Below are 24,396 nucleotides of genomic sequence, written 5' to 3'. Positions count from 1 at the left end.
GGTACAGATTTCCCACAGGCGTTCAAAACGGAGGAGAAGAACTGGCCCTAGCTACCCATGGTTCCTTGTAATCTTTGATGGTTCTCAGACCTCTAGACCGTGAATTTCCAGCATGGCGGACGTTTGGGTCGGAAGCGAAGTTGGATTTTTAAAAGGTAAGAGAATTGTGACTGCTATCGAACCGTTATGTCCACTCTGAGAAAAGAGGCAGGATGATTTCTTGCACTTTTTTTTTGGAATGAATGTGATGCTGTTTTTGGCTTATCCATTTTAACAGAAACTTTGTTTAATTTATCTCACGAGTCACAGCACCTCTACTGTTCAAGTCTTACATACAGATTAAAAATCTATTTGAAACAATAATTATGCTAGCAGAAAAATACTTAAACCATTTGAACTCGGTATTAGATATTTGTGTTGATTGTTCTGCGTGAATCTCAGGAATTGATCTGAAGAAGTCGTCATTCACAAACCATGGCGTTGCATCAAAAGTGGATAGAAGCCACGAAATCTGTGCCATGTGCTGGGCTGATGAGAGCGAAAATCAGGTATGATTTCTAGAATTTTTTTAAATAATATTTTACAGCAACTACAGAATGCAGGGCCACTTTGGACCACCTCTTTTACATGTGTCAAAACCTTTTGTGGGACAAAGCATAACACAATAGGCACAATAGTACTTCTTTAAATGAAGTCACTGATTCCTTCAGTTTAACTTTATACCTTTATGTGATAATACATTGTAGGGTAGTGATTAGTAATTTTCTTATGACTGGCTTCTTCTGGGGTTAACCCTGGGTTTGGATCCTGCACCAGCTGCAGAAATGATGGCTGTCGGAAATTTTTTCCCCAGGTGGGTAAAATCCAAACATTGTTAGATGTTTGAGGGAGCAGGTAAAGGAAATTTGTAGAATTGTAACTAAAAGGAGATTAAGGGAATTCCCTGTGGAGGAAATCATAAGCCAGTGGACATTCATACCTTGGCTTCACCCATCTCAGGGGTGGATCTAGGATTTTTCCGAGAAGGGGTGCACCACTAAGGAATGGCATAACTGACTGGTGAGGTAAAGTCTGCATATGAGCCAAGTGGCCCACTAGGCTGGAGCTTATCCTGGTTTCTGTAGCATGAAGCGACTAGGAGTATTTCTATTCCCCCCCCCTGGATGGGATGCTATTCCATTGCAGGGTTACCCGCAGCATTAAGTTCGCTGATACCCATTTATACACCTGGGTGGAGAGAGGCACTGTGATAGTAAAGTGTCTTGCCCAAGAACACGACACAATGTCCATGGCCAGGGCTCGAACCCGGACCGCTCTATCCGGAGAAGAGCTCACTAACCATGAGGCCACCGTTTACCTCCTTGGTGAGGTAAACAAATTTTAAAAGGGAATAGGGAGAAGAAGGCTTTGTCCCAGGGAGGGGTGTGCACCCCCTGCACCCTCCCCCTAGATCTGCCCCTGCATCTCTGGGAAAGATCAGTTAGAAAGAGGTGTCATCCTTTTTGCATTCCCCCTGGTAGGTCACCCTTGATCCAGTCAATAATAAACAATTATTGCACAAGTAGTTATTGATATCCAGAAATTGTAATCATGGCTGAAGGTTGAGGTTGCTAGCATTTACCAAGACCTTGATAATATTTATTCTTGATATCACGAATGCATTGCTGCAAAGAACGTAATTCTCATCCACTCAGGAAGATTGCTGTTCAGTGGAAAAGTTTGTTTGTGCAATGAACTGTTATTTTTTTAATTGGCCAAAGAGTGTATAATTACGCAGCTCTTGAATGATGCACCACTCCCTTCTACAGCAGTAGTGCTAGTTAGTATACATCAAAGTCTTAATCTATATTCTGCAAGCTGCAGATACTTCTACAAATGTCGTTATCTGTCGAGTCAATGCAGGCTCATAGCCATTCAGGAGTTACATGTACTTGTTATCTGTTCAGCTTGGCTGGGAAGCTACTGCACAAAGAGTTTTTGGTCTTGATCAGATTTAAAACTACAAACTGATAAGAAAAAAAGTGGATAATGTTGAGACAAAAATATGAAGAAATCCATGGACATAGCTAAGAAAGGATTCAAAAATAATTATCTGAAGATGAAAGTGATTGAAAAAAGTGATAAGAAGCACAAAGGTGTCAGAAACAAATAAAGTCTCCTTGTGGTTTCACTAGGATAGATGCTGAATTTTCACTACTTGATGATTTCCTGTTGAAGACATTAGGAATTCTCTATATGTCATGAGCTGGTATCTCAAACAGTAAACAATGTTCATTTCAAACTTAGATCTTGTTAGGATTAACAAATGGCATTGTAAAGACCTTTGATGTCAGCAAGAAGGAAGTCATTGCTGAATGTAGTCATTCTATTGGAGAAGGAAAGCTTAAAGGACTCTTCAAGTGGGAAAGGTTGGTTATAGACAACTTAAGAGTAAATTGAGTGGGGAACATTTTTGAAGAAACATTTCTTTTTCATGCGATCCCTTTGTTGGGGACAAAATGAATTGTTCACAGAATTTTTCTTTTGAAAAATCCAGTCAATGAATAGTAGTAATAATATTGAGTTCTTAAGAATGGCTGCAGTTATAACCTAAGAGTTGAGTATTTGCTCAAGCTATAATATAGTTCTATTTAGACATGATGATAGATGTGAATGCAGCCATAACACTACCGGAAAAAAGACTTCAAAAAATTTTTCAGGCTTTGAGCAGGGTTCGAACCCACAACATTTGCAATACCGTTGCAGTGATTTCCCAACTGAGCTATCAAAGCCACATGATTAAAGCAGCTGTGTGTGGGTTGGCCCTTTATGTTCAGTGGACGTAATCCCGTTCAAAGCCTGAAAACTTTTTCACATCTTTTTTCCAGTAGTGTTATGGCTGCATTCGCATCTATCGTGATGTCTGCATTTAATTGCTATTGTTGGACACCTATTACTATTGCTCTATTTGTTACATATGTTATCGAATATGAGAGAATCATAGTCAGTTTAGTGTTATGTACCTGTTGGTTATTTTATCACCAAGTACCCAACAAGGGGGAATAGAACAAAAATAATTTGTTAATTACAGTCCTAATATTATCTATTTTTAATTATAGACTCATTTTTGTGTTCATAGTGCAGTTGTGACAGGTGCAGAGTCAGGACAACTAAAAATTTGGAAAAATGATGAAGATTCTGTAAGTTATGAAAGTTCAATACACTTTTGAAACAACAAGTGAAAGAAGGCATGTTTATATGAGAATTATTTTATTTGAACTCTGGATAATAATTCTTGCCATTTCTAGACTAATTTGAACAGCATAAAACACTTAACCATTGTGAGATGGTATCAGGATTAAGGAAAAATTGCTTTTCTGAATAACTAATTATAAAAAAAATGTCTTATTGAAATGCATGCAAGTTTATAATAAATTATCATTTAATACTGTAAGTCAAAAATATTTCTGTTACTTTTATACTCAATGGAGTACAATAAATAAATCCTTTTTAAGTATGAAATGAATTGTTGCACAAATTGGCAGCTTCTATTTTAGAGTAATTTTTGCACCCTTAGTCAATATAATTTTAGTTTAACAAAAAAATGCTATTACTTCTTTCCTCAGACAGATGTTAAAGTTGGAAGTCATATTTCTGCCGTGCGTCAGAATCCTTCATGTCCATCTCAAGTGGGAACAGGTGGACAGAAGAATGATTTGAAACTCTGGGACCTTAGCAGACCTGACGAGCCAATCTTTAGAGCCAAAAATGTAATATGCACAGATTTATTAATATCTGTCAGTTACTACATGTGCTGTGATTTGTCAATTTGTTCAGCCCACTGAAATTTGAAGCTGTTGTTGTCACCTAAAATGTTCTAGATTTGTTGCTCATTCCTGGAAGATGAGCATATATATAACTTTTTGTTTTCTTAAAAGTATGACATGACCACTTTCTCTTCATTCATTGAAACTGCCACCTTCTTACATGTACATGTAGGTCTTCATACAAAATTGAAAATGTACTTAAGAATATGGATATGATTGACCTTATAATAATTTTGTGTTGCACTTTTCAAAGTATCTGATTACATGTAGCAACATAGTTTTTATTTCCATGCAGCCTGCTACGTAACAAATTTACACACATTACAGTTTGAGATCTGTTTGTTTTAGTCTTCTCTAAAATATATGGAACAAAACGTTTGAGTTTTACATGACATGAGTTTTGAAAAAGATTGCACTTTATGACTGGTACGTGTAAAAGGCATGCTTGAAGACAGCGACTTGATAGACCATATTAGACTTGAACTAGCTCGCAATGGGGGAATCATTATTAAAAAGAGATAAAGTCATTTGGATTTGAAAAGACTCCCTACATTAGCCTCAGTAGCAAGCTAGTTCCAGTCGAATACCAGAAATACAAATATGGCCTATTGCAGCCAACAATTGCCATTAGTTATATAGAAACTATGTGATGTTGAGTTCACTGCCTGGATTAAAAGATCTCGTCATGGTAGATAGGTGTTTGTTGTAGGACATCTTATTCAAGGGTTCACTCAATTTGAAGATATCTTCAAAATGAACTGAGCAGCTCATAGTTTTATTGTGCTGAAGGCTAAAGAAACCAAGAATGAAAGATATGCAATGATTGTGCCCATGTGAAAGTGTTTATTTTTGTAATCAGATTCCTTGTTTTCCCTCCAGGTACCTAATGATTTCCTGGACCTCCAAGTTCCAATCTGGGTGACGGATTTAGGATTTCTTCCTAGTCAGGGAGCTCAGGCTAGGATTGTAGTTGGTACTGGGTATCATCAAGTGCGACTGTATGACACCAAGGCACAGCGCCGACCAGTTTTAAGCTTTGACTTTGGGGAGTCCCCAGTCTCGGCATTAGCTGTAACAGATAATGAAAAGTAAGGAAAACACACCTGGTCAGGTGTGCCAGGGAAGTTACTTGTACATGGGTTAGCTTGTAAAGTTATCATGGTGTAATGATATTAGTGGCTGATAACATGGGCCATGCTGCCCTGGTTTAACAGGAAGGCTCAGTTTATTAAGTTTGCATTTATCCCAGTATCACATGAAACGAGCCAGCCTGAAACTGACTGAGATTGTCTTGGTGAGATAACTTTTTAGCATTGAATTACATGCAGATGAGGTGGGAGTCTGCTCTATTTTGGAAGAAAGTGGTTTGATAAGAGTCTGTGTAGCTGGGATCCCAGGAGTGCCTGGCTCAGCTGTCATATATTCATGACATTGATTTTTGTTGCAATAACTAAATGACTGTGCAACTGGCAAACTGAGCCATCTCGGTTCCTGTAGTCAGCTCCCAAGACCCATCTACTAGCTTGGTTTTCAATTGGTCATCATCATTTCTCTTTTAGCCTGTAGTCGTAGATAGAGAATAATACCCAGCAGCAAGAAGATATAGTATATTTTATTTGCAAGTTCTATTAAAAGCAATATTTTATGAACAACCGCAGTGAGTGATTAAAAGATTGTTTTCAACAGCAGAAAATAAAATTCATACAGATCTTCAAGCCACTGTAATTTTCGTTATATTAAGTAGGTAAACTGACTGTTTGCACAAACACCTGTGAAAAAGTGGGAAATTATGTCATCAATATCCTCACTAGTGAAGAGATGGAAAACATGCCACTCAGGTCCCAGATGTAGTTTTGTCTGAATTTTATGAGTGGTGTATTTCCCATTTGAACACTCCTGTCTGTATAATAAAAAGTTTATGTTGTACATCAAGTCAATTCTGTCACCTGCCAATCCATTCCACTTGTAATATACCATTAATGTTTTTTCCTTTTTATATCCTAGTCTTGTCATTGTTGGGAATACAGTGGGAACAATGGGAAGTATCGACCTGAGAAAGGGTAAGGACAAAGATAGCCAACTTGAAATATGCTATTCCACATTAGAAGAATTCTACTAGTATACTAATGCAATGCTACAATCTGATTGGCTGAGCTACTCATACACTATCAGCTATTAGAGTGCAGTGGCTGTCAGTTGTCTATGAAATGGTGACGCTCTTTTGTTTTCCTGAAGTTTTGGAGGAACATTTAGATGCAAATGGATAATTAAATTCCTTAGAAGACTAAATGAAGGCTATTAACGATTTCTTGACTTTAAAACTTGAAATTATTGAAAAAATGGGTGCACACTGGTAGACAACTGCAAATTTCCAGTGGCAATTCAGTTGATGCGATTTTGTGAAAGTGTAAAGTTTTAATAATATGTGGAAAAAATAATTGGAAACCATTATTTGCGTTAATTTCAGTTGGAATTCTACTGAAGCAATTTTAGATTATTCACTCTCGATTTCTATGAGATGATATTTGGCCTCATCAGCTATCACCTCATAGAAATGTAGAGCTCATAATTATTATAAAGATTGATATCAGGCTTAACTGTTCTTTCAGGCCAGCTTCAAGGTCATTTTAAAGGTTTTGCTGGTGGAATCCGCTGCATATCTTGTCTTCACAAACAACAGATGGTTGCTTCTTGTGGACTGGATAAATTTCTTAGGGTACACCATCTTCATAACAGAAAGCTTCTCTATAAGGTAGGCTCATCTTGAATGTAACTTCTGAAGTCTAAAGAGATTGTTCCTTGCTCATTGGTGTATAAAAGTTTGCCATATATCGTAAAAGATGTTTTTTTGGACAACATTTTTGTAGACTTTAACAATCAAAACACCAGCACTCGTGCAATTTATTGACAACTTTTGACGTTTGCTTCTCCCATGCTTGCATCCCGGAGGGGTGGGACTTCCATATAAAAAGCACGGGGGTGCTTGGCATACCTTGTAGGGGCTAAAAACACAGTTTTGGTACCTAAAGGTACCAAAGGTAAAGGCAAAGGTAAAGTCTGCATATGAGTCAAGTTGCCCATCAGGCTGGAGCTTATCCTGGTTTCAGTAGCATGAAGTGACTACATTTAGGAGTATTTCTATTCCCCCCTGGATGGGATGCTAGTCCATCACAGGGTTAAATCAAGTTTGCCGGTACCCATTTATACACCTGGCTGGAGAGAGGCATTGTGAGAGTAAAGTTTCTTGCCCAAGAACACAGCACAATATCCCACCTGGACTGGGTGCTCCAGAGTCGAGTGCACTAACTGTGAGGATGCCATTGGGTACCTCTTAGGGGTGAAAAAAAATTTCAAGCCACACCCTCAAACAGGATTTTGGTACCCCTTAGGGTTCTTTTCAGAATTTCCGATGAGCACCCACGTCCTTTTGAAATGGGAGTCTCCCCTGGGACTAGCCTGGGTTTTGATTGTTAAAGCGAGTGATCTACGTGTATTGCTTGTGAGACGAAGTGAAGTGAACCAGACTACTATGCACTTATGCTATAAATAGTTCGTCTGTGTCCCTCTTTAAAAATAGGCTCAAAACGTTTCTTTTCAAAAAACCTTTTGCAATTTAGTCTAGACTAATTTTTGTAATTTTTAGATAATTTTTTAGATTTTCGCTGATATTGTAAAGCGCCTTTAAATATTAGGATACTGGTGCTATATAAATCTTTTGTTATTATTATTATTATTTATTATTATTATTATAAGAGTAGTGTTATAGTGAGTAAGTTATGCATGTGGTTTTGATCTCAAATTAAAAAGGTCGGGCAGACTTTTTCCAAGTTCTGGCGTTGTGTCAATATGCTCTCCTTTCAACAGTTGGCTTGATATTTTCATGTTGGTGTTCTAGAAGCATCTTGTTTACAAATGTGAAAGTAATTGTACTTAGTCATAATTTTAGCACTGTTATAGTGAAAGTATCTGTGTTTAAACTTGGTGCAATTAATTTGCTCATTTTACAATTTTTAATTGCAGGTTTACTTGAAGACAGCCCTAAACTGCTTGCTGTTTTCAGCGCTAGAAATAGACAAACAGGTTTGTCGTATGTGTATTGGTCACAAATTAGCACCCCCTATATTTACAAAAATACCTCCTTGGGAAGTCAATGTTAGGTGAGCTTTGCGTTTAGATTTTTCTGGCTATTTTACATGTAAGCTGATTAAGAGTAGGAAACAAGATGACCACTAATGTCGTAATGAAATGTTACGTTTCTCCAGGGTAAAGTAAAAGGTGGTTTTCAACTAACGTTTTGAGTTTGGCGTCCTCTCTTCAGTGTAAATCAGTTTAAACAGCGGAACGCTTGAGCCGTTTTCACTGTGTTATTTTTGCCTTCTTTTTCTTGACTTAACACCGTTGTTGAATAACTTAAAGGGACACTGTCACAATGTATTTGCTTAAAACTATTGTAAATTCACGAAATGGTCCCTAAATTTATGTGATAAGAACTTAATTAGCTCTAACCAAACTTGAACCTTTGAAAAACTGACATCCTGACGCTTTTTCAAAAATCCATGTCGCAATTACACACATGTATAGTGAGGGCCCTGGCACAGCACTCACGCACACAGTGCAAGCGTAACACAACTCCTCATCTGAAGATTCGGAGTTGCGTTACGCTTGCACTGTGTGCATTCGCTTGTGTCCAGGGCCCTCACTATACATGTGTGTGTGTAACGAGAACAGTAGTTGTCGAAAAGTGCAACCAATTCTAGGAGCGCACTTTTTCGACAACCAATTTTTCGACAACCAATTTTCGACAAGGACACAGTGTTGCGTGAGTGCTGTGCCAGAACCGAGAGTGTGTAACGCAGCAGTAAAATTTGGCGAAATAGCGGGTCCATCGAAGCTGCAACGTCTGTAATCAATATGCGCGGATGTGCCCTTCACTAGTATATACAAAAATGTGCCAGAGTTTTTTTTCCTATTGGAGAAGTGCATGCACAGTGTATACGCCGACATGGCTGCCGCAAGATATTCGTCCAATGTTCTGAGAATGTTCTACGGCCCAATACCGAGGGAGGAAAAAACAAACCTTCCCGAACCGTTAAAACCTGATCTTACCACACTATTCGACAGGTTCCTAATATCCCAAAACAATTTCCAAGAATGGCTCCGTGTGTGGAGAATGGATATATCAGAAAGGAACCCAAGCAAGAAAGATCTTTTGAAGTTCGCAAGAGAAAACAAAGAAAAGATCACCGATTTGGTTGGACAAGAAGCACAAAGGTTAAGCAGCGTTAAAGTAAGTTTTGGGTTACAAGTAAAGTTCTCAATAGAAAGAAACGGCGAAACACAATTCATGGAGCACTATTTCGAAGACGGCAAACCGCATGTTTTCGAAAGGAATGATGAGGAACAGATAAAACAAAAATTTGATGAATTCATTGAAAACGCAAAAGGAGAAATAAAGCACTGGTCTGAGAAAGGATCAGGATGGGTGGTTGAAAAGATACAGATCACGTACGTGAATGTTGCACGCTATCAGCCACTTCGCGGAGGGACCTATTTGCCTCTTCCAGCCAAACTGGCAAACAAGAAAGCAATAATCAACGTGAAAAACAGGGACAACGAATGTTTGAAGTGGGCACTCAGAGCCGCTTTATTCCCTCCAAAAGATGGAAAGAACGCGCAAAGACCAAGCAAATATACGGTTAGCGACGGTATCAACTACGTAGGCATCGATTTCCCCACACCGGTAAAACAGATAGAAAAGATCGAGGCACAAAACCCGAAACTCGCAATTAACGTTTTTGGCTTGGAAAACGATTGTGTGATTGTGCACCGGATAAGCCAAAAACAAGCTAATGTGCCGCGGATAAACCTGATGTTAATCGAGTCAGGGGAAATCCAGCACTATTGTTACGTAAAAAGAGAAAGTGCTTTGCTTTTTGATCAGACCAAGAACAGAAACGCAAAGCACTTTTGCATGCTGTGCTTAACCGGTTTCTCAAGAGCAGACTTGCTCGTGAGTCACAAAAAATATTGCAACGGTGTGAACGGCAGGCCGACAAGGATTGAGATGCAGAAAGAGGGGGAAAACATCCTTTCCTTCCAAAACTTCAAAAAACAGATGAAGATGCCTTTCATTATTTACGCGGACTTTGAGGCAATTATCAGAAAGATTCAGGGCTGTGAGCGTGAGAGAATGAAAACAAGCTACACAGAGAAGACCAAAAGGCACGAGGCATGCGGTTACTCTTACCTTGTTGTGAGAAGCGATGGTGAAGTGGTCGGTTCGAACACTTTCAGGGGCGAAAATGCGGTGGGAACGTTTTTAAGTGACGTTCTGCGGGAAGAGGAGAAAATAAGAGAGAGTTTGGCCACCCCGGAACCGATTGTTATGACGTGTAAGGACTGGGAAAAGTTCAAAAAAGCAACTGATTGCCACATTTGCAACAAAACTCTGATAAAAGACGAGTTCATGGATTCTTTGCCTGTCTGGAACGTTGAAGAAGCGGGTGAAGAAGGTGAAGGTGAAAAATGGAGTTATTGGGGCCAAGGACACAAAAAATGTTTTTACGAAGCACTGAAAGAGAAGGAGAAATGGGGCGTTCAAAGGCTGAAAACGCTGGAAGACGAAAAAGACCAGTTGGAAGCGAAATCACAGAGAAACTGTAAGTACTGTGGAGACCCTTTACTTCAGAAAAACTTCAGAGACGCGGTAAGGACCATTGCCACATAACTGGCAGGTTTTGCGGAGCCGCGCACGACGAATGCAATAAGAAACTGCGAATTAACCCCAAGATGGACCAAATACCAGTTGTATTCCATAACCTGAGGGACTATGACGCGTACCACTTGATGCAAGCGATGTCGTAGCTGCAGAAAGAGGTGAAATGTGTCGCCAACACATGGAGAAATACATCACATTCTCGGTCGGAGGTCTGCGTTTCATCGACAGCTTGAACTTTTTGCAAGGAAGCCTCGATTCACTTGTAAGAGCGACACCGAAGGAGTCGTTGAAAATAACATCAACAATTTTGAAAGGCAGCGACCTGCTTTTCAAAAAAGGGATCTACCCTTACGAGTACATGGACTCATGGAGGAGATTCGGCGAGACATGGCTTCCGGACAAAGAGAAGTTTTACAGCAAGCTGAACGACGAGCACATAACAGACGAAGAGTACGCGCACGCGCTGGCTGTCTGGGAGTATTTTGAATGCAAAACGCTGGGCGATTATCATGATCTTTACATGACAACGGACGTCGCGCTGCTGGCGGATGTTTTTGAGAACTTCCGAAACCTGTGCCTTGAGCAGTACGGGTTGGATCGGGCGCATTATTACACGTCGCCAGGCCTTTCCTGGGACGCGCTACTGAAAAAGACGGGGGTCGAGCTTGAGCTCTTAACAGACTACTAAATGCATCTCTTCGTGGAAAGGGGTATGCGGGGTGGAATTTCCATGGTGAGCAAGAGATACGCCAAGGCGAACAACCTGCAAGTAACGGGCTACGACCCCAGCAAGCCAAAAAAATACATCATCTATCTCGACGCAAACAACCTTTATGGATGGGCGATGTGCAAGCCCCTCCGGATAAGAGATTTTAAATGGAAGCGTGACATGCCCACATTGGAGGATATCTTGAATAAGGAAGAGAATGATAAACATGGGTGGATTCTCGAGGTCGATCTTGAATACCCTACAGAACTGCACGAGGAGCACAACAGCTATCCCCTGGCGCCGGAGAAAAAGGCCATAAAAAAGGAGTGGATGTCGGACTACCAAAAGGGGTTGATGAAAGACCTGGATCTGAAACCCCCAGACAGCAAGAAGCTGCTGCTAACGCTTCATGACAAAAAGAACTACGTTGTGCATTACAGAAACTTGCAGTTTTATCTGAAGCAGGGAATGAAACTGAAGCGTGTGCACAGGGTGCTGGAGTTCGAACAAGAACGCTGGATGGAGCCTTACATCCGGATGAACACAGAGTTCAGAAAGAAAGCGAAGAGCGACTTCGAAAAGAACTTTTACAAGCTCATGAATAACTCGGTTTTTGGCAAAACCATGGAAAACCTGCGCAACCGCATTGACATAAAAATAGTGCGCAGCAACGAGACGGACAAAATAAGGAAATTGATCGTCAGCCCTTTGTACTCAAGGCATGTTTTATTTTCAAACAACATGGCAGGAATCGACATGCGAAAAAGCAAGCTGCTTCTCAACAAGCCGGTCTACACGGGGATGACGATCCTTGACAACAGCAAGATCCTGATGTACGATTTCTTTTACAACGAGCTTAAAAAGCAGTACGGCTCAAAGTGCGAGCTGCTATACACGGACACTGACAGCCTTCTTGTTGAGATCGAAACAGAAGACGTATACGAAGACATGAAAAACAACATGGACCTTTACGACACGAGCGACTACCCGAAGGATCATCCACTTCACTCAAACGTCAACAAAAAGGTCTTAGGCAAAATGAAAGACGAATGTGCAGGAACCCCTATCACAGAGTATGTTGGTCTGAGACTGAAAATGTACTCAATCATGATGGCGGACGAAAAAAATATCAAAAAAGCGAAGGGCATAAAAAAGAGCGTTGTCAAGAAACAAATAACGCATGAACAGTACAAGGAAACGCTTTTTGGTGCGAAGCAGCGATGGCATGGAATGAACATTCTTCGAAGCGAGGGACACGAGATCTACGGTATGCATCTTAACAAAATTTCGCTTTCGCCATTTGATTCAAAGCGATGGATAGGTGACGATGGTATCCATACAAAAGCTTACGGGTACACCTGCATGGATATATTGTCAACATTAACAGATGACGAACTTAGAGGGTTGGAAGGCGAAGTTTCAAAGTTTCTCTGGGGGTAACTGTGTGTTTGGAGGGACAACCAGCAGCTCTTCACGCAGGAAACCGCGCTTGGGCCCGTTGCGCAGATAGTAGAGAACGGGTTGATCTGGTTTGGAAAAAGATCTTTCAATGCTGTAAACTTTCAAAGACCAGATTGGATCCGTGGCTCTTTTCACGCCCCCTTCAAGCTCGCCGGGCTGGTAGAGATAACGAACTTGGACAAGAGAGGGGAGTATTTTTTAGTTTTTTCCAACAGGCCTCGAATAGGGTATCGACGGCCTTGCATAAACAGATTTTTCTTTGATGGCAACGGCGGGTTTCTTGCCGATAAGGCTTGTAACCTCGTCGTTCAAAGCCGAAACAACTTCAGGAAGTCTTTTCACCCAGGCAGTGGACCGCTGGCCCTCAGGGAGAAGCATTTCCACGGCGTACTGGTGTCCGAAGAAGCGCTCCGCCAGGGTGCGGTTGAAACGTTCGACAATGGCCTGGTCGCGGTGAATGTCAATGCGCCCGCGCCGGATATATGTTTTGTGTTTGTCCATCTCTTTTGTGACAGCGCCCATGAATTCGCGCCCAGGGTCAACCTGCAGCATTTGAGGCCATTCCAGAGGCGAGCGCTTGTAAATCTTCTGAAAGGCCTGGGCGACCTCATCAGAATTTTTCGAAGTCAGGGGTTCGGCCTCTTTGTAGTGGCTGACCACGTTGACAACGGTCAGCGCGTATTTGAAAACTTTGCGGCCGCGAGGGAGCTTGTCGTGCGGCAGAAAAAGAAGGTCCGCGTGGTGGACCTTGTTGGGTGTGGGAACATCGAATTTCGGTCGAGGAATTCGCTTCGGCGCAGGGAGAAATATCTGCCAGAGCGCTTGCCTGATCAGCCACTTTTTTGCGGTTTCTTCGGGTACCTTGGCGGCCTCGGCTAATTTTTTGATCGCGGTGATTCCTTTCCAATAGCCCCTGGGGCCGTAGTAAATCTTTGCCAGTTTGGCGTCCATATAAGTAAGGCGTTAAAAAGTTTAAAGGAACCGGAAGGCTGCGTAGCCCAGAGCGAGAGCGCCGGCACCCACGAACGCGAGTTCACCCTTTTTCTGCTGCTCGCTTGGCTGATAGAAATCTGAGAACTTGGGCTCTTTGGGTGGTGTCATCTGTTCGTCAGGATGCGCCTGGTTGTAGAGTTTGAAGGCATAGTCCGTGTTGGTGAAGTTATGCTTGGCCTGCTCCTTTTCTTGGGCGTTGGTTGCAATCCAGTCGAGAAGTTGTGTTTGGTCTCGCGTGTATTTGGCGTAAGCGGCTTGATAATCTTCGAGAGCTTTGTCGTGGCGCTTTTTTTCTTCAAGCGCGGCTTTGTCGCCCCCGCCAAGCGCCCTTGCCAGATAATTGCCTCCGATAAAAGCCGTGGCGTTCAACACAGCCCCGCCAATCATGATCGCGATACTCGCCATTGTATATGTTGTAAAATCTATTTTTAATTGTTCTCGTATGGCGGCGGCGGGGGTTCGTAGGGAGGAGGTGCAGGGCATTTCTCCAGTAATGGGAATTCCTCAGTATCAAGATCCTCAAAAGCGGAGTCTTGATCGTTAGAATCGGAGTCTTCATGGGTGATGACCTCAACCGCCCAAACAAAATCTATGGCATCGACTGCATAACAGGTTATCTTGAAAGCAAAAAACAACAGCGCAGCCGTTGTGAAGGCTTTGATGGGGAAATAAGAAAGCGCCATTGTGTTATAATGATGTTTTTTTTCTAAACGTTATCGGGGAGGATTTTCTGGTCCTCAAGGTACTTTCTGAGCGCAATGTTGCCCGCCATGACGGCGGTGAACTTCACGTAATTCATTGGGAAGCTTCTGCTGGGATCAGGAGTGAAATCCTCTTTCACAACCTTTTTCATGGTCCAGCCGATGCCCGCGGCTATTAACGTGAGAGTTGTGGCGTCTGACGGTCTTGACAAGCTTGTTGTCGGACATGGTGCGTTCGATATAACTAAAGAACAAAAGTTTAAAACAAAATTAATCTGTCTTTCCCGCTTTCTCTTCTTCTTCTTCTTTTGCTGCTGCTTCTTCTCTTCTTATTATTGTTTCTCCTATTCTTCTTCTTACTTCTTGGTCTATTTCTCTTTGTCTTTTTCTTTTTTCTGCGCCCTTATCAGCAAACATTTTGTTGGAAAGCTGTGCCACCTTTTTGATAGCTTTTGCGGTAAATTCGAGCCATAATACCGAAATTTCGCCAATTGCGGCTGTAGAGATGAGAATATGCGCAACGGATGGGTTCGGCATCGCGATATACTTTACACGCAAATGTTCAAAGCATTTTTTAAAATCTATTTGGCTGTGTCGCGCGAGCAGGTTCTGGCTCGACACTCGCGGGCTCAGGCGCGGGCTCTGGTGTTTTGAATTTGTCGAACGCGGGCTTGGCCATTGCCTTGAGCTCTTCACGTTTGTAATAAATCCCGAGAAGTGAAACGCATATGCCGCCAATACCAATCCATTGGTTGGCGCTGAGGCCGCCGCTCTTTGGGCTTTCGCCTTCTGTTGTGGGGGCTGGCTCAGGGGGCTCTGTGGCGGCTTTCGCCTTGTTTTCCCTGAGAGCCCTATAATCCTTGGCATCTTTCTTCTGTTGCTCCCGTGCCAGCCGCGTTCTTTCAGATGTCGCTTTGCCAGCAGCCACACGCTTCGGATTTTTTACGCGCTGCGTGGTTGGATTTGGGGTTGTCGCTTGCTGTGTGATATTGGCGGCAGGCACTGCCTGGGTCTCGACCTGAGGCACCGTGACGGCAGGTGTGCTTTCGGATTGTTCGGTTGACATTCTGAAGAGAACCGTATTCTAAGTAAATGAAAAAAGTTTAATTGTTAACAATGTGTCAGCAAGCCCTCAGCAGTTGTTGATGATTCCTGACCGGTTATTCTGCAGTTGCTGAGCCGGGTACTTCATCAACACCCTCAAGCGGATAGCCGTTTTCATCACGAGAAGGATGGCTCTGCTCCGGCAACTGTGGACTGAAATCAACATGTTTAGTGGTGATGAACACCGTGTTGGCCGCAGCAAGAAACCGGCCGCACTTCAAAGCAAGGTTGCCGGCCAGATTGGAGAGCTCTTTGTTCAAGATGTAGTCGTTTCTGAGCTCTTTCTGATAAGCGTCAATGTCTTTGATTTTGACGGTCATTCCGACCACTTTGGTTGCAAGAAAAATAAAGCTGTCGATCAGGCTTTCTGTTGTCTTTGAGCCCACAAACGTCTCGTAGCGTTTGGTGAATTTCTCGACCTCTTTGTCACTCAGGCGCTTCACCTGCTCGTGGGTTAGCTGCACTCCGATGGCCTATTTGGCTTTGCCTGTGGACACCAGCATGGCCAGCTGCTTGCGAAGAGCGGAAATGTCAGGTCCGGGGGCGGTTGTTGGAATGACGCCACCTGCTGGACCCGACTCGGGCTCGGTTTGAAGAAGGTTCATAACTTCTGATAACGCGGCCTCTTCTCCAGCCATTGCTATATAGAGCTTCATTTTTTTTTTATTCAAATAACTTAACCCTGTAGGGGTGGCGAAGCGAGAAAACGAGATAAGAGAGCTTTCGCTCTTTCAGCTTTGAAATCAGACTTTTGTACTCATCCGGGGAGAGCTCGCCGGCGTAATCATCGAAGATGGCTTTCGTGGTCCTGGTCGAGGGGGTGTAAAAGAGGACGATCGCCGCCACGTTCTCCCGGAAGGAAGATGTAATGCCGGTCAACTTCTGGGTCAGCACCCAAATGCTGATGCCCATATGTCGGGCAGAAAAGGCGAGATTCACCAGTTCGCCTGTACGCCCTTTCACATCTTTGGAGGCCGCGCAGTCGTCGAGGATTATGAGCGTGTTGATGCCCTCGGAAAGCCATCTCACGAACTTCAACCATATTTCCACGTTGTGCTGCTCGCAGACTATCACGTCCATTCTTGGATCGTTTTCGCCAAGCCGGTGGTAGGTCTTGTTGTGCGTGAACGTCGGGCAGATGAGAACCATGTAGTCGAACTTGAAGCGGAAAGGGCCGTAGAGCTGGTCCACCACGAACCTCGATTTGCCAGAATTAGTCGGCCCCACAATGAGAGCGTTGAAGGATATCTTGCCGGGGTCCATGTTCATATTCAATACTGCACATCTTCTAGCTGTCTGTCCATAAGGTTGAACTGGGAGTCGGCGATGACGAATACGTGGCATTTCACGTCGCCTGAGCCTTCGGTTTTCCGCTCAATTTCCAGCTGTACACCGTCCGTACTGTTCACAATCCGCGTGCCGCTGCCGTGCATTTCTTGGTTAAGCATGGAGAGCATATCAATCACAAGCCCGAACTTATCACCGGTGTAAAACTTTGTCATATCCATGTGCTCCGTTTTATTTTTTTCTTTCACAAAAAAGTTGCGGGCCTCTTTCCACATGTCCTTGCCTTCGATGCCGTTGTAAAGCATGTTGGGCGAGCCGTTGACCGTGACGCTGACTTTCGTCAGATCGGGGAAGATGAATTTTTCTGAATCTCTGTTGCTCGCAGTATATGGCTCTACAAACAGGAGGAGGAGGGCTTTCAGTGACCTTCTTTGGGCGTTGACTTTGATGGTGAGCCTCGGGTCAATGTCTTTTTTGAAGGGCACCTCTTTGTCATGCATCACGTGGTCGTAAAGTAACTGTTTGCCGCTGGAGTAAACGCTCCGTGCCTCGTCTGCCAGAGTCTTGCTGCGGATCATTTTGTACTTGAGCTGGATGTTTTTCAGCTTGTATTTCAGCTGGGTTGTGTTGGAGCCTTTGACCACGTGTATAGCTTCGGCAAGTTTTACGTCGAACTTGAGGTCGTTGTAAAGGGCCTGGGGGTAGAAAACGCCGTGGTCGGTTAAGATCTGATGGTCAAGCCTGATCCGGTACTTTTTTCCGTATACCTCGTTCAGCTTGTTTTCAGCGTCGACGCCTGAGATTTTCTTGTCTCCCGAGTCTGAGCGGATCTTGCACAGATCCTCGCTCTGAATCCCTTCGAGAATCCTGTTGTCTCGCTCTTCCTTCGAAAGGAAAAGGTCTTCGAAAGTTTTGTAGATGTCGTACCCAACGGTGTCTTGCAGGGTTCTTCCCGCAAACGACACGACCAGCCTGTCAACAAGCGCCCGCATGACGTTCTGGACGAGGAAGTTGTTGGCGTGCCCTCCAGAAAGGTCGATGTCAAAGACAAGCGCTAGCGAGCCCGGCACCAGAACCTCGTTCTCGTTCAGCTTGGGCACCTAAACGTACAGCGTATTGCCGGGGCTGGCTTCAGAGGGGTTAAAGGTGATTCGCTTGACCGCGCGCTCGGCCTTCATGGCGTGTACGGTCTTTTCGCTGTATGTTGGGCGAAGGTTCTCTGGAACAACTGACATTGTGTATAAAACACCGGCGATTATTTCTAATTTGAAAAATAATAGGCTTGAAATATATCACTATGGCGGAAGGCGGTGACGAACTTGGTTACAAAGACCCGGGCCTTGACAAGAAGCTTGACAACGATGATGATGCCGTCGGGCAAAAGATTAACACAACCGAACCTTTTGACACCCCTGTCGGTGCATCCACTCCCTACCACGGGGGTGAACAAATGGAAATGTCTACTATGCAGCGTGAGAAGTCCGGCCTGGCTGACACTTCTTATGCCGAGACGTCATTTATGGGGGAAGAAACCCCTTTGTTAGGCGTGCAAGCTGAACAGGAAAGATCATGGAACAATTAAACGAGCCTTTTTCCTGAAGCAAGCGCAATAAATCTAGAAACTGAATACAACATGAAATCCGGCCGACTGCAAGTCAAAATGAAGGGCTTTGGCAAAAAACTTTATGACCTCTTTACCAAAGAAAAGAGTACAGGCAAGCAACAGCTAAACCCAAAACTCACAAAAGAGATCTAAGACTCTCTCGGCCCGATGGCACAAGAAGTTATTGATCAAGAAAAAGAGGCCAGAAGAACCGGCCGACAAAATTTGATAGACGCTGAAAAGCAGTTAAAAGAGGCAGAAACGCTCGCCGCGGAAAGGGAAAAAGCCTCACAAGAGGTGCAGGAGCTTAAGCAACGAATAGAGAGAAACCAAACAAAGATTGATGCATTTCATGATGAGTATGGTTCCAATTTTGAAAGTGAAGCAGAACTGCGCAGGCTGAAGCAACTGGAAAAGAATTTATGAACAGATTTACAAAATGTAAAAAAAGAGGTGGCCGCGCTTGAAAAACAAGCAAAAAACAGAGAAGAACAAGCACAGGTCAACAGACTTAGAGCAAGCCTCGCGGCAAAAGAAAGCAAAAGAAACACCCTCGAAGAAAGGCTAAACCAAACAAAACCGCTGGACGACCTGAAAGAGCAGGAAAGCGAGCTGCAGCGCCAAAATGAGGAAGACTAGGCGATCATCCAAGATGAGAATGCCTCGCCCTCCGAAAAAGAAGCCGCAGAAGACAGAGTGGCGGAAAGAAACGAGGAGATAGCGCGTTTGCAAACTCAGATTGCGGAAAGAGAAAGGGGGCGGCCTCTCTTGGAAAGGGTCAAAGAGATCTTCAAAAAATATGGCGTGACATTGACCGCTATTCTTCTCGCCGCCGAGACCACAATCGGAGCTGTCATCGGGGTCCTCACCAGAGGTTTGAAAGCCACCGGCAAAGCTTTGGGAAATGGCGTCAAAGATATTGCCGCGAAACTTGGTTCTCTGCTGTCCGGGCTGATTGGCTCGATCGTGAGCTTCCTGTTTAAAGCCGCCGGCCAAGTCGTTGGGTTTCTGGCCGAGCATACCTGGCTGCTTACTCTTGCCACGGTGACCTTTTTGTTCGAAGAATATTTTAAGAAGCAGCGTTAACTTACCGCCAAGCCATGAAAAGCAAAGCCGACAATCCGACTACACCGACAATTACCACCGTTCTGTTAATTTCGTGTTGCGGTGTTTTATCTGGAGCCGTGGGCTCAATTTTTTCCACCGTTGGCTGTGCTTGTTGAGTTTCGGACGAAGGTGGTTTTTTCGATTCGGTTGTTGCGGCTTTGTGTATCGGGTTGGACGGGTGGCTGTTGGGTGGGTTAATTTTTGACGGACCGCCTGCCATTAGTTTGAGCCCAGCTTTTTTTGTGTCAGGATTTACCTCGTTGTTCACTCCCAGTTTCGTCCCGGAGACCGCCTGTTTCAGCTTGTTGTTGTAACCGATCGTGCTTGCGGTGTTTATTATCATTTGCGCGGGCATGAGCCAGGCCATGGGGGCAACAGCGAGATTGAGCCTGACCTTCGCTTGGTCCACCGCGAGCTGGTACCTTTGCACGCTCTTGGCCAAGTCGGGCTGTCTGATCGCGTCTTCCATCAGCACCAGGAACTCGCTTTGGGCTTCTTTCGCCCAGCCACCTGAGCCGAGAATACTGCTGCGGACGTTGACTTGCGCGCCTAGGACGCAGTAAACGAAAGCCTCGATTGACTGGTTGATTCTCGACAAGCCCGCCTGCGTCAAACCGTTCGCGGTGTTGGGTGCAAACCAGTCGAACTGCCGATCTCCAAAAACATCGGGCCGTATAAACTCAATAAGGTCCCCCTTAATCAGTTTTCCACCTTCGTCGCTAAACTTGTTCCAATCAGGATACTTATAATCTGTTTTTGTTGGCGATTCCCCCCAAGGCTTAACATACAACACCCCCAAACCACTATTTGCACCCGAAGTAAACCTAAAGTCGCTTGAGGGGTCTATGTCGAACTCGCCGCATATCCTTTTGTACGAAGCGACGTCATAATGATTATTCATTTGGTCGAACGTCGGGTCTCCGGGCAAAGCGCTTATGCTCTGAACACCTCCTAGCTGGTACAAAATTCGCCTGACCGTGAAATACACGTGGAATTTGTAGAAAGCTCTTATCTGCGGGGCGAGATTCATCCCGCTGTCAAAGATTTCGCGAGAAACTCCGCACCCCTGTATCGCGCAGAAAACCGCGAAGTTGAGCTGCTGCGGCCAAAATTTCATGTCAGGCCCTCCTAACCAGTGTTTTGATTCGGCTCCAGACGTGTGTTTGAGTTTGGTGTCTTGAAATATTTCTCTGAATTTCGTTGTGAAATATTGGTCAGGCGTGACGTATATTTGGATTGCATCGTCGAATATTTTCTTCAAGCTTGGCGCTTTTCCGTCGAAAGGTACCGCAGGGATGACCAATGAAACTTTTGAACCGAGGGGCGACAATTGATAAGGAAAACCCCCGCTGTCTCCCAAACCAAGCGCTTCTTTCATTTCGGCGCTCCAATATTTCCTGTCTGAGCCGAAGACGCTTTGAAACGAGTCTTCGCTTTCTTTGAAAAACACCTCCGCGGTCACGTTATTTTTCTCGTCGATGCTTCCTTGCGAAACGAACCGGCTTTTGTCCGCTTTGGGGAAGCGGTTTAAAAAGTTTGTCCGCACCTTTTCTCTTGGCCAGCTTGTGATCAAAAATTTTGGAGCAAAACCGATAGAACTTGATCGCGATTTAGCCGGTTTGCTTGGTATTGGGCGAAAGTTGGATCTTATAACTTTCGTAAAAAGGTTAACAGCTCCAACGACATATTTTATTCATTGTAATTTGATCGACACAGAACGGAATCTGTTCAATGGCAAAAGGTCAAATGTATTAGCCTTGTTTGATGTTAAAGGGAATCCTTATGAAAAGGTGAGCTACCAGGCTTCTCCACAACAGGTTTTGCGAGACTGCTCCACGGACGAGTTCATAAATAGCATCACCATTAGCGTGAAAGATGAAATGGCGAACTCTTTGATTTCAAGGGCCTGCCGCTTCTTTTTGAATTAGAGTTAAATTAAATTTCTATATATATGCAATGTCTTCGGCAAATCTGTTGCCACCAAGCGCGCCGCCTGACGAGCGTCTCTATCCAGTGGTGGCGGAGCCTTCTCAAAATTTCCGCTTGCAGAAGGTCAACGAGATTTCCAACACTTTGGCCGGTGAGGTCCACCACTATCGCCTCGTTGCCAAAAAATACAAACGCGCGAGAAAGTTCGTTAATTGGGGCGCTGCAGGGTCCAGGCTCCTCTCGGCAGCGTTTTCCAGTGTGAGTTTTGGCTCCGGTCTGTCTGTGGTTGGCCTGCCGGCAGCAGTTCCTCTTGGCGGCGCTGGTGGATGCTTCGCTCTCGTTCCGTCGGCGCTGATAGTCGCCAGCAAAAAGCTCGATTTGAAAATAAAGAAGCATCAAGAGATTACCACGCTAGCTGTTGCTAAGCGGGATACCGTCAACAGACTTCTATCAAACGCTTTGAACAACAACGAGGTGTCATCGCACGAGTTTGACACCATCCTTTCAGAGTTTCAACAGTATAACTTTCTTAAAGATCAGGTCCGAGCAAGGATGCTTCGCCAACCATCAACGAGAAAGCTTCCTGATGTTGATGTCCAGAAACTGGAGAAAGACATCCGCGGCAGAGTTGAAGCCGATCTGATAAAAAAAATAACAGCACCCCCCGCTTCGAACTAAGTTTTAGAAACAGACGGTTTTGTTTACATGTTATAAAAACATGATTGTCTGCTTCCACTTGGTCGCGTTTCTTGTGAATGAATATTTCACTCCTGAGTGGCAAAAAGAGGCTCGTGATATTACACGCGAGGTCTTGCTGCTATGCTTAAGGCGGATGATGAGGTTTTTTACTAACGCTCCCTGCCAAAAAGGAACCACTCGTGCCAATCGTAACCGTTCCAGGAGCATATTTCTAAAAAATTCTTGTAATCAGGGTCAGCTTCAATCAGATGTTCTGGATCCTTCGGCGGCCTAACCATGACATTATGAACAGTTCCCTCATTTTCGAAACAGGGGAAACAACAACCCTCGAAATAACAGTTAGCATAATATAAACAAATTACCATTCGCACAATTTGCTGCTTGAATTCGCAGACTGGCAGTTTTGAAATATGCTCGTGGACCTTGTCCCAGCCCATTTCCTTTTTTTTCTTTTATTTTGATTGCAATGCACTCCTTGAGAATCATCTCACGAAGCTCTGGGGGGAGGTTTTGAATGGCCTTGGAAAGTTGACAGTTGCTTGATTGTTCGGCAGCCATGTCGGCGTATACACTGTGCATGCACTTCTCCAATAGGAAAAAAACTCTGGCACATTTTTGTATATACTAGTGAAGGGCACATCCGCGCATATTGATTACGGACGTTGCAGCTTCGATGGACCCGCTATTTCGCCAAATTTTACTGCTGCGTTACACACTCTCGGTTCTGGCACAGCACTCACGCAACACTGTGTCCTTGTCGAAAATTGGTTGTCGAAAAATTGGTTGTCGAAAAAGTGCGCTCCTAGAATTGGTTGCACTTTTCGACAACTACTGTTCTCGTTACACACACACACATGTATAGTGAGGGCCCTGGACACAAGCGAACGCACACAGTGCAAGCGTAACGCAACTCCGAATCTTCAGATGAGGAGTTGCGTTACGCTTGCACTGTGTGCGTGAGTGCTGTGCCAGGGCCCTCACTATACATGTGTGTCAATTCGTTTCCATCTTCGCCATCGTTATCCATCCTCACTTCCTAATGGGTTCTAATCATTTGTCGAGTACTGCTCTACAAAATAAAACCATTATCGTTCAGCTTCCAATGATCGATATATGTTTTTGAGATTTTCAAAATCATGCTAAAAATGGCGACAGTGTCCTTTTAAAGGAAGCTAATCATATGTGTGCTCTGTTGTGTTACAGAACACGCCACAAACAGATAGCAGAGACACCGGTGTGTCATCAGATAGATCACTTAAAAGGGTTGCGGAAGAGGAAAACAGTGAAGATGATGACATATGGGATAAAATGGACGTTGTTACGTCAAGCAGTAAAAGAAAACGCCTTCGAAAACGTAAGAGCTAGCTGAAGTTAAGTAATATTTTACGGTTCACTGCTCCTCAAACCAGCACTGCAAGTATTCCATTCCCTAATGAAAGGGCCAACCACTCTGGTTGTAAGAATTAACCAGTGTCTCGATAAACCAAGTTGCTCAAGATATTCACTTCATTTTAGCTGCATGAACTGCCATTAGTGGAGTGGGAGGGGAGGGGGGGAGGGGGGAGGGGGGAGGGAGAAAGGGGGGATTTGCCTTTTTTGTAAATCTTCCGAAGATTTACAAAAAAAGGCAAATCCAAAGACGGCTGAAACTCCTAGTAAGTTTCGGATTTTTATTATCCAGTCAGAGAATAGCACGAACACTCCCGAGTTATTGGCGAGATTAGTTGCCTAGCAACTTTGAGATGCAAAGTGCAGGCTCAGTCCTTTGTTGGAGACTGGAATTCGCAATCAGTTGGTACTTCATGTTCTTCATTCCTGAGCGTTCCTTGCTGAGTAATTGTACTTACGTATTTAATATTGCTCTCTCTGGTACGCCCTAAATGTTTCGTGGAATGTTCTGCCACTTAGTCATTTTTCCCTTTCCCTTTAAGAAATAAAAAGCACCAGGAAAAAGAAAGACAAAACAGAAGTAGCCTCACCTGGTTCATGAAACCCTGCAAAATTTCACCCTGTAAATGGTTCACGCGTGACATGAGAAAAAAAGGACCGAGAGAACAAGGGTGCCCGGGAACAGAGGAGTGCAGTGGATTGAGAAATATTAATATTTGAGGGGCGGTGCCCGGATGTATGACGCGTGTTACAACCCGGATGTACGACAACGCTCGCGTCATACTTCACTCAGGACCCAGATGGATAAAAACGTATACTACATGTAACGGTCATCGCCTAAGGTCATTCACGACTCGAATATATGACGTCAATCACGTCCTTCGGCAGTC

The 24,396-nt window shown here is 44.0% G+C and overlaps 3 protein-coding genes across 3 annotated transcripts; 1 reads left to right on the top strand and 2 right to left on the bottom strand.

The window, feature by feature from the left end:
* The first annotated feature begins 85 nt into the window (after positions 1 to 85).
* Positions 86 to 24,396, top strand: LOC145483523 (WD repeat-containing protein 74-like). Its single transcript, XM_081462048.1, has 11 exons — positions 86 to 155; positions 442 to 548; positions 2,287 to 2,408; positions 3,119 to 3,179; positions 3,606 to 3,749; positions 4,686 to 4,894; positions 5,811 to 5,866; positions 6,416 to 6,558; positions 7,827 to 7,886; positions 23,321 to 23,471; positions 24,049 to 24,396. Exons 1-11 carry the CDS (start codon positions 113 to 115, stop codon positions 24,105 to 24,107), a joined length of 1,155 nt encoding a protein of 384 aa, XP_081318174.1. The 5' UTR covers positions 86 to 112; the 3' UTR covers positions 24,108 to 24,396.
* LOC145483531 (uncharacterized) lies at positions 16,577 to 18,134 on the bottom strand. Its single transcript, XM_081462059.1, has one exon. The coding sequence runs from the start codon at positions 17,769 to 17,771 to the stop codon at positions 16,764 to 16,766; it is 1,008 nt and encodes a 335-aa protein (XP_081318185.1). The 5' UTR covers positions 17,772 to 18,134; the 3' UTR covers positions 16,577 to 16,763.
* Positions 19,423 to 21,175, bottom strand: LOC145484390 (uncharacterized). Its single transcript, XM_081463006.1, has 2 exons — positions 21,171 to 21,175; positions 19,423 to 21,051 (listed from the first exon to the last, which is right to left on the bottom strand). The coding sequence occupies exons 1-2, from the start codon at positions 21,173 to 21,175 to the stop codon at positions 19,470 to 19,472; spliced, it is 1,587 nt and encodes a 528-aa protein (XP_081319132.1). The 3' UTR covers positions 19,423 to 19,469.

This window comes from Orbicella franksi, chromosome 4 (assembly GCF_964199315.1).
Source record: "Orbicella franksi chromosome 4, jaOrbFran1.1, whole genome shotgun sequence".
Lineage (NCBI taxonomy): Eukaryota > Metazoa > Cnidaria > Anthozoa > Scleractinia > Merulinidae > Orbicella > Orbicella franksi.
Note: the sequence above shows the minus strand (reverse complement) of the source record. Positions and strands in the feature narration are given on the sequence as shown.

Excerpts from the sequence above, each read along its gene's own strand:
- LOC145483523 (XM_081462048.1), top strand. The coding sequence starts at position 113 with ATGGCGGACGTTTGGGTCGGAAGCGAAGTTGGATTTTTAAAAG. Across the intron at positions 4,895-5,810 it reads GCTGTAACAGATAATGAAAA|TCTTGTCATTGTTGGGAATA; the intron begins GTAAGGAAAACA and ends TTTATATCCTAG. Across the intron at positions 23,472-24,048 it reads AAGAAAACGCCTTCGAAAAC|AAATAAAAAGCACCAGGAAA; the intron begins GTAAGAGCTAGC and ends TTTCCCTTTAAG.
- LOC145483531 (XM_081462059.1), bottom strand. The coding sequence starts at position 17,771 with ATGCGGGCGCTTGTTGACAGGCTGGTCGTGTCGTTTGCGGGAAGAACC.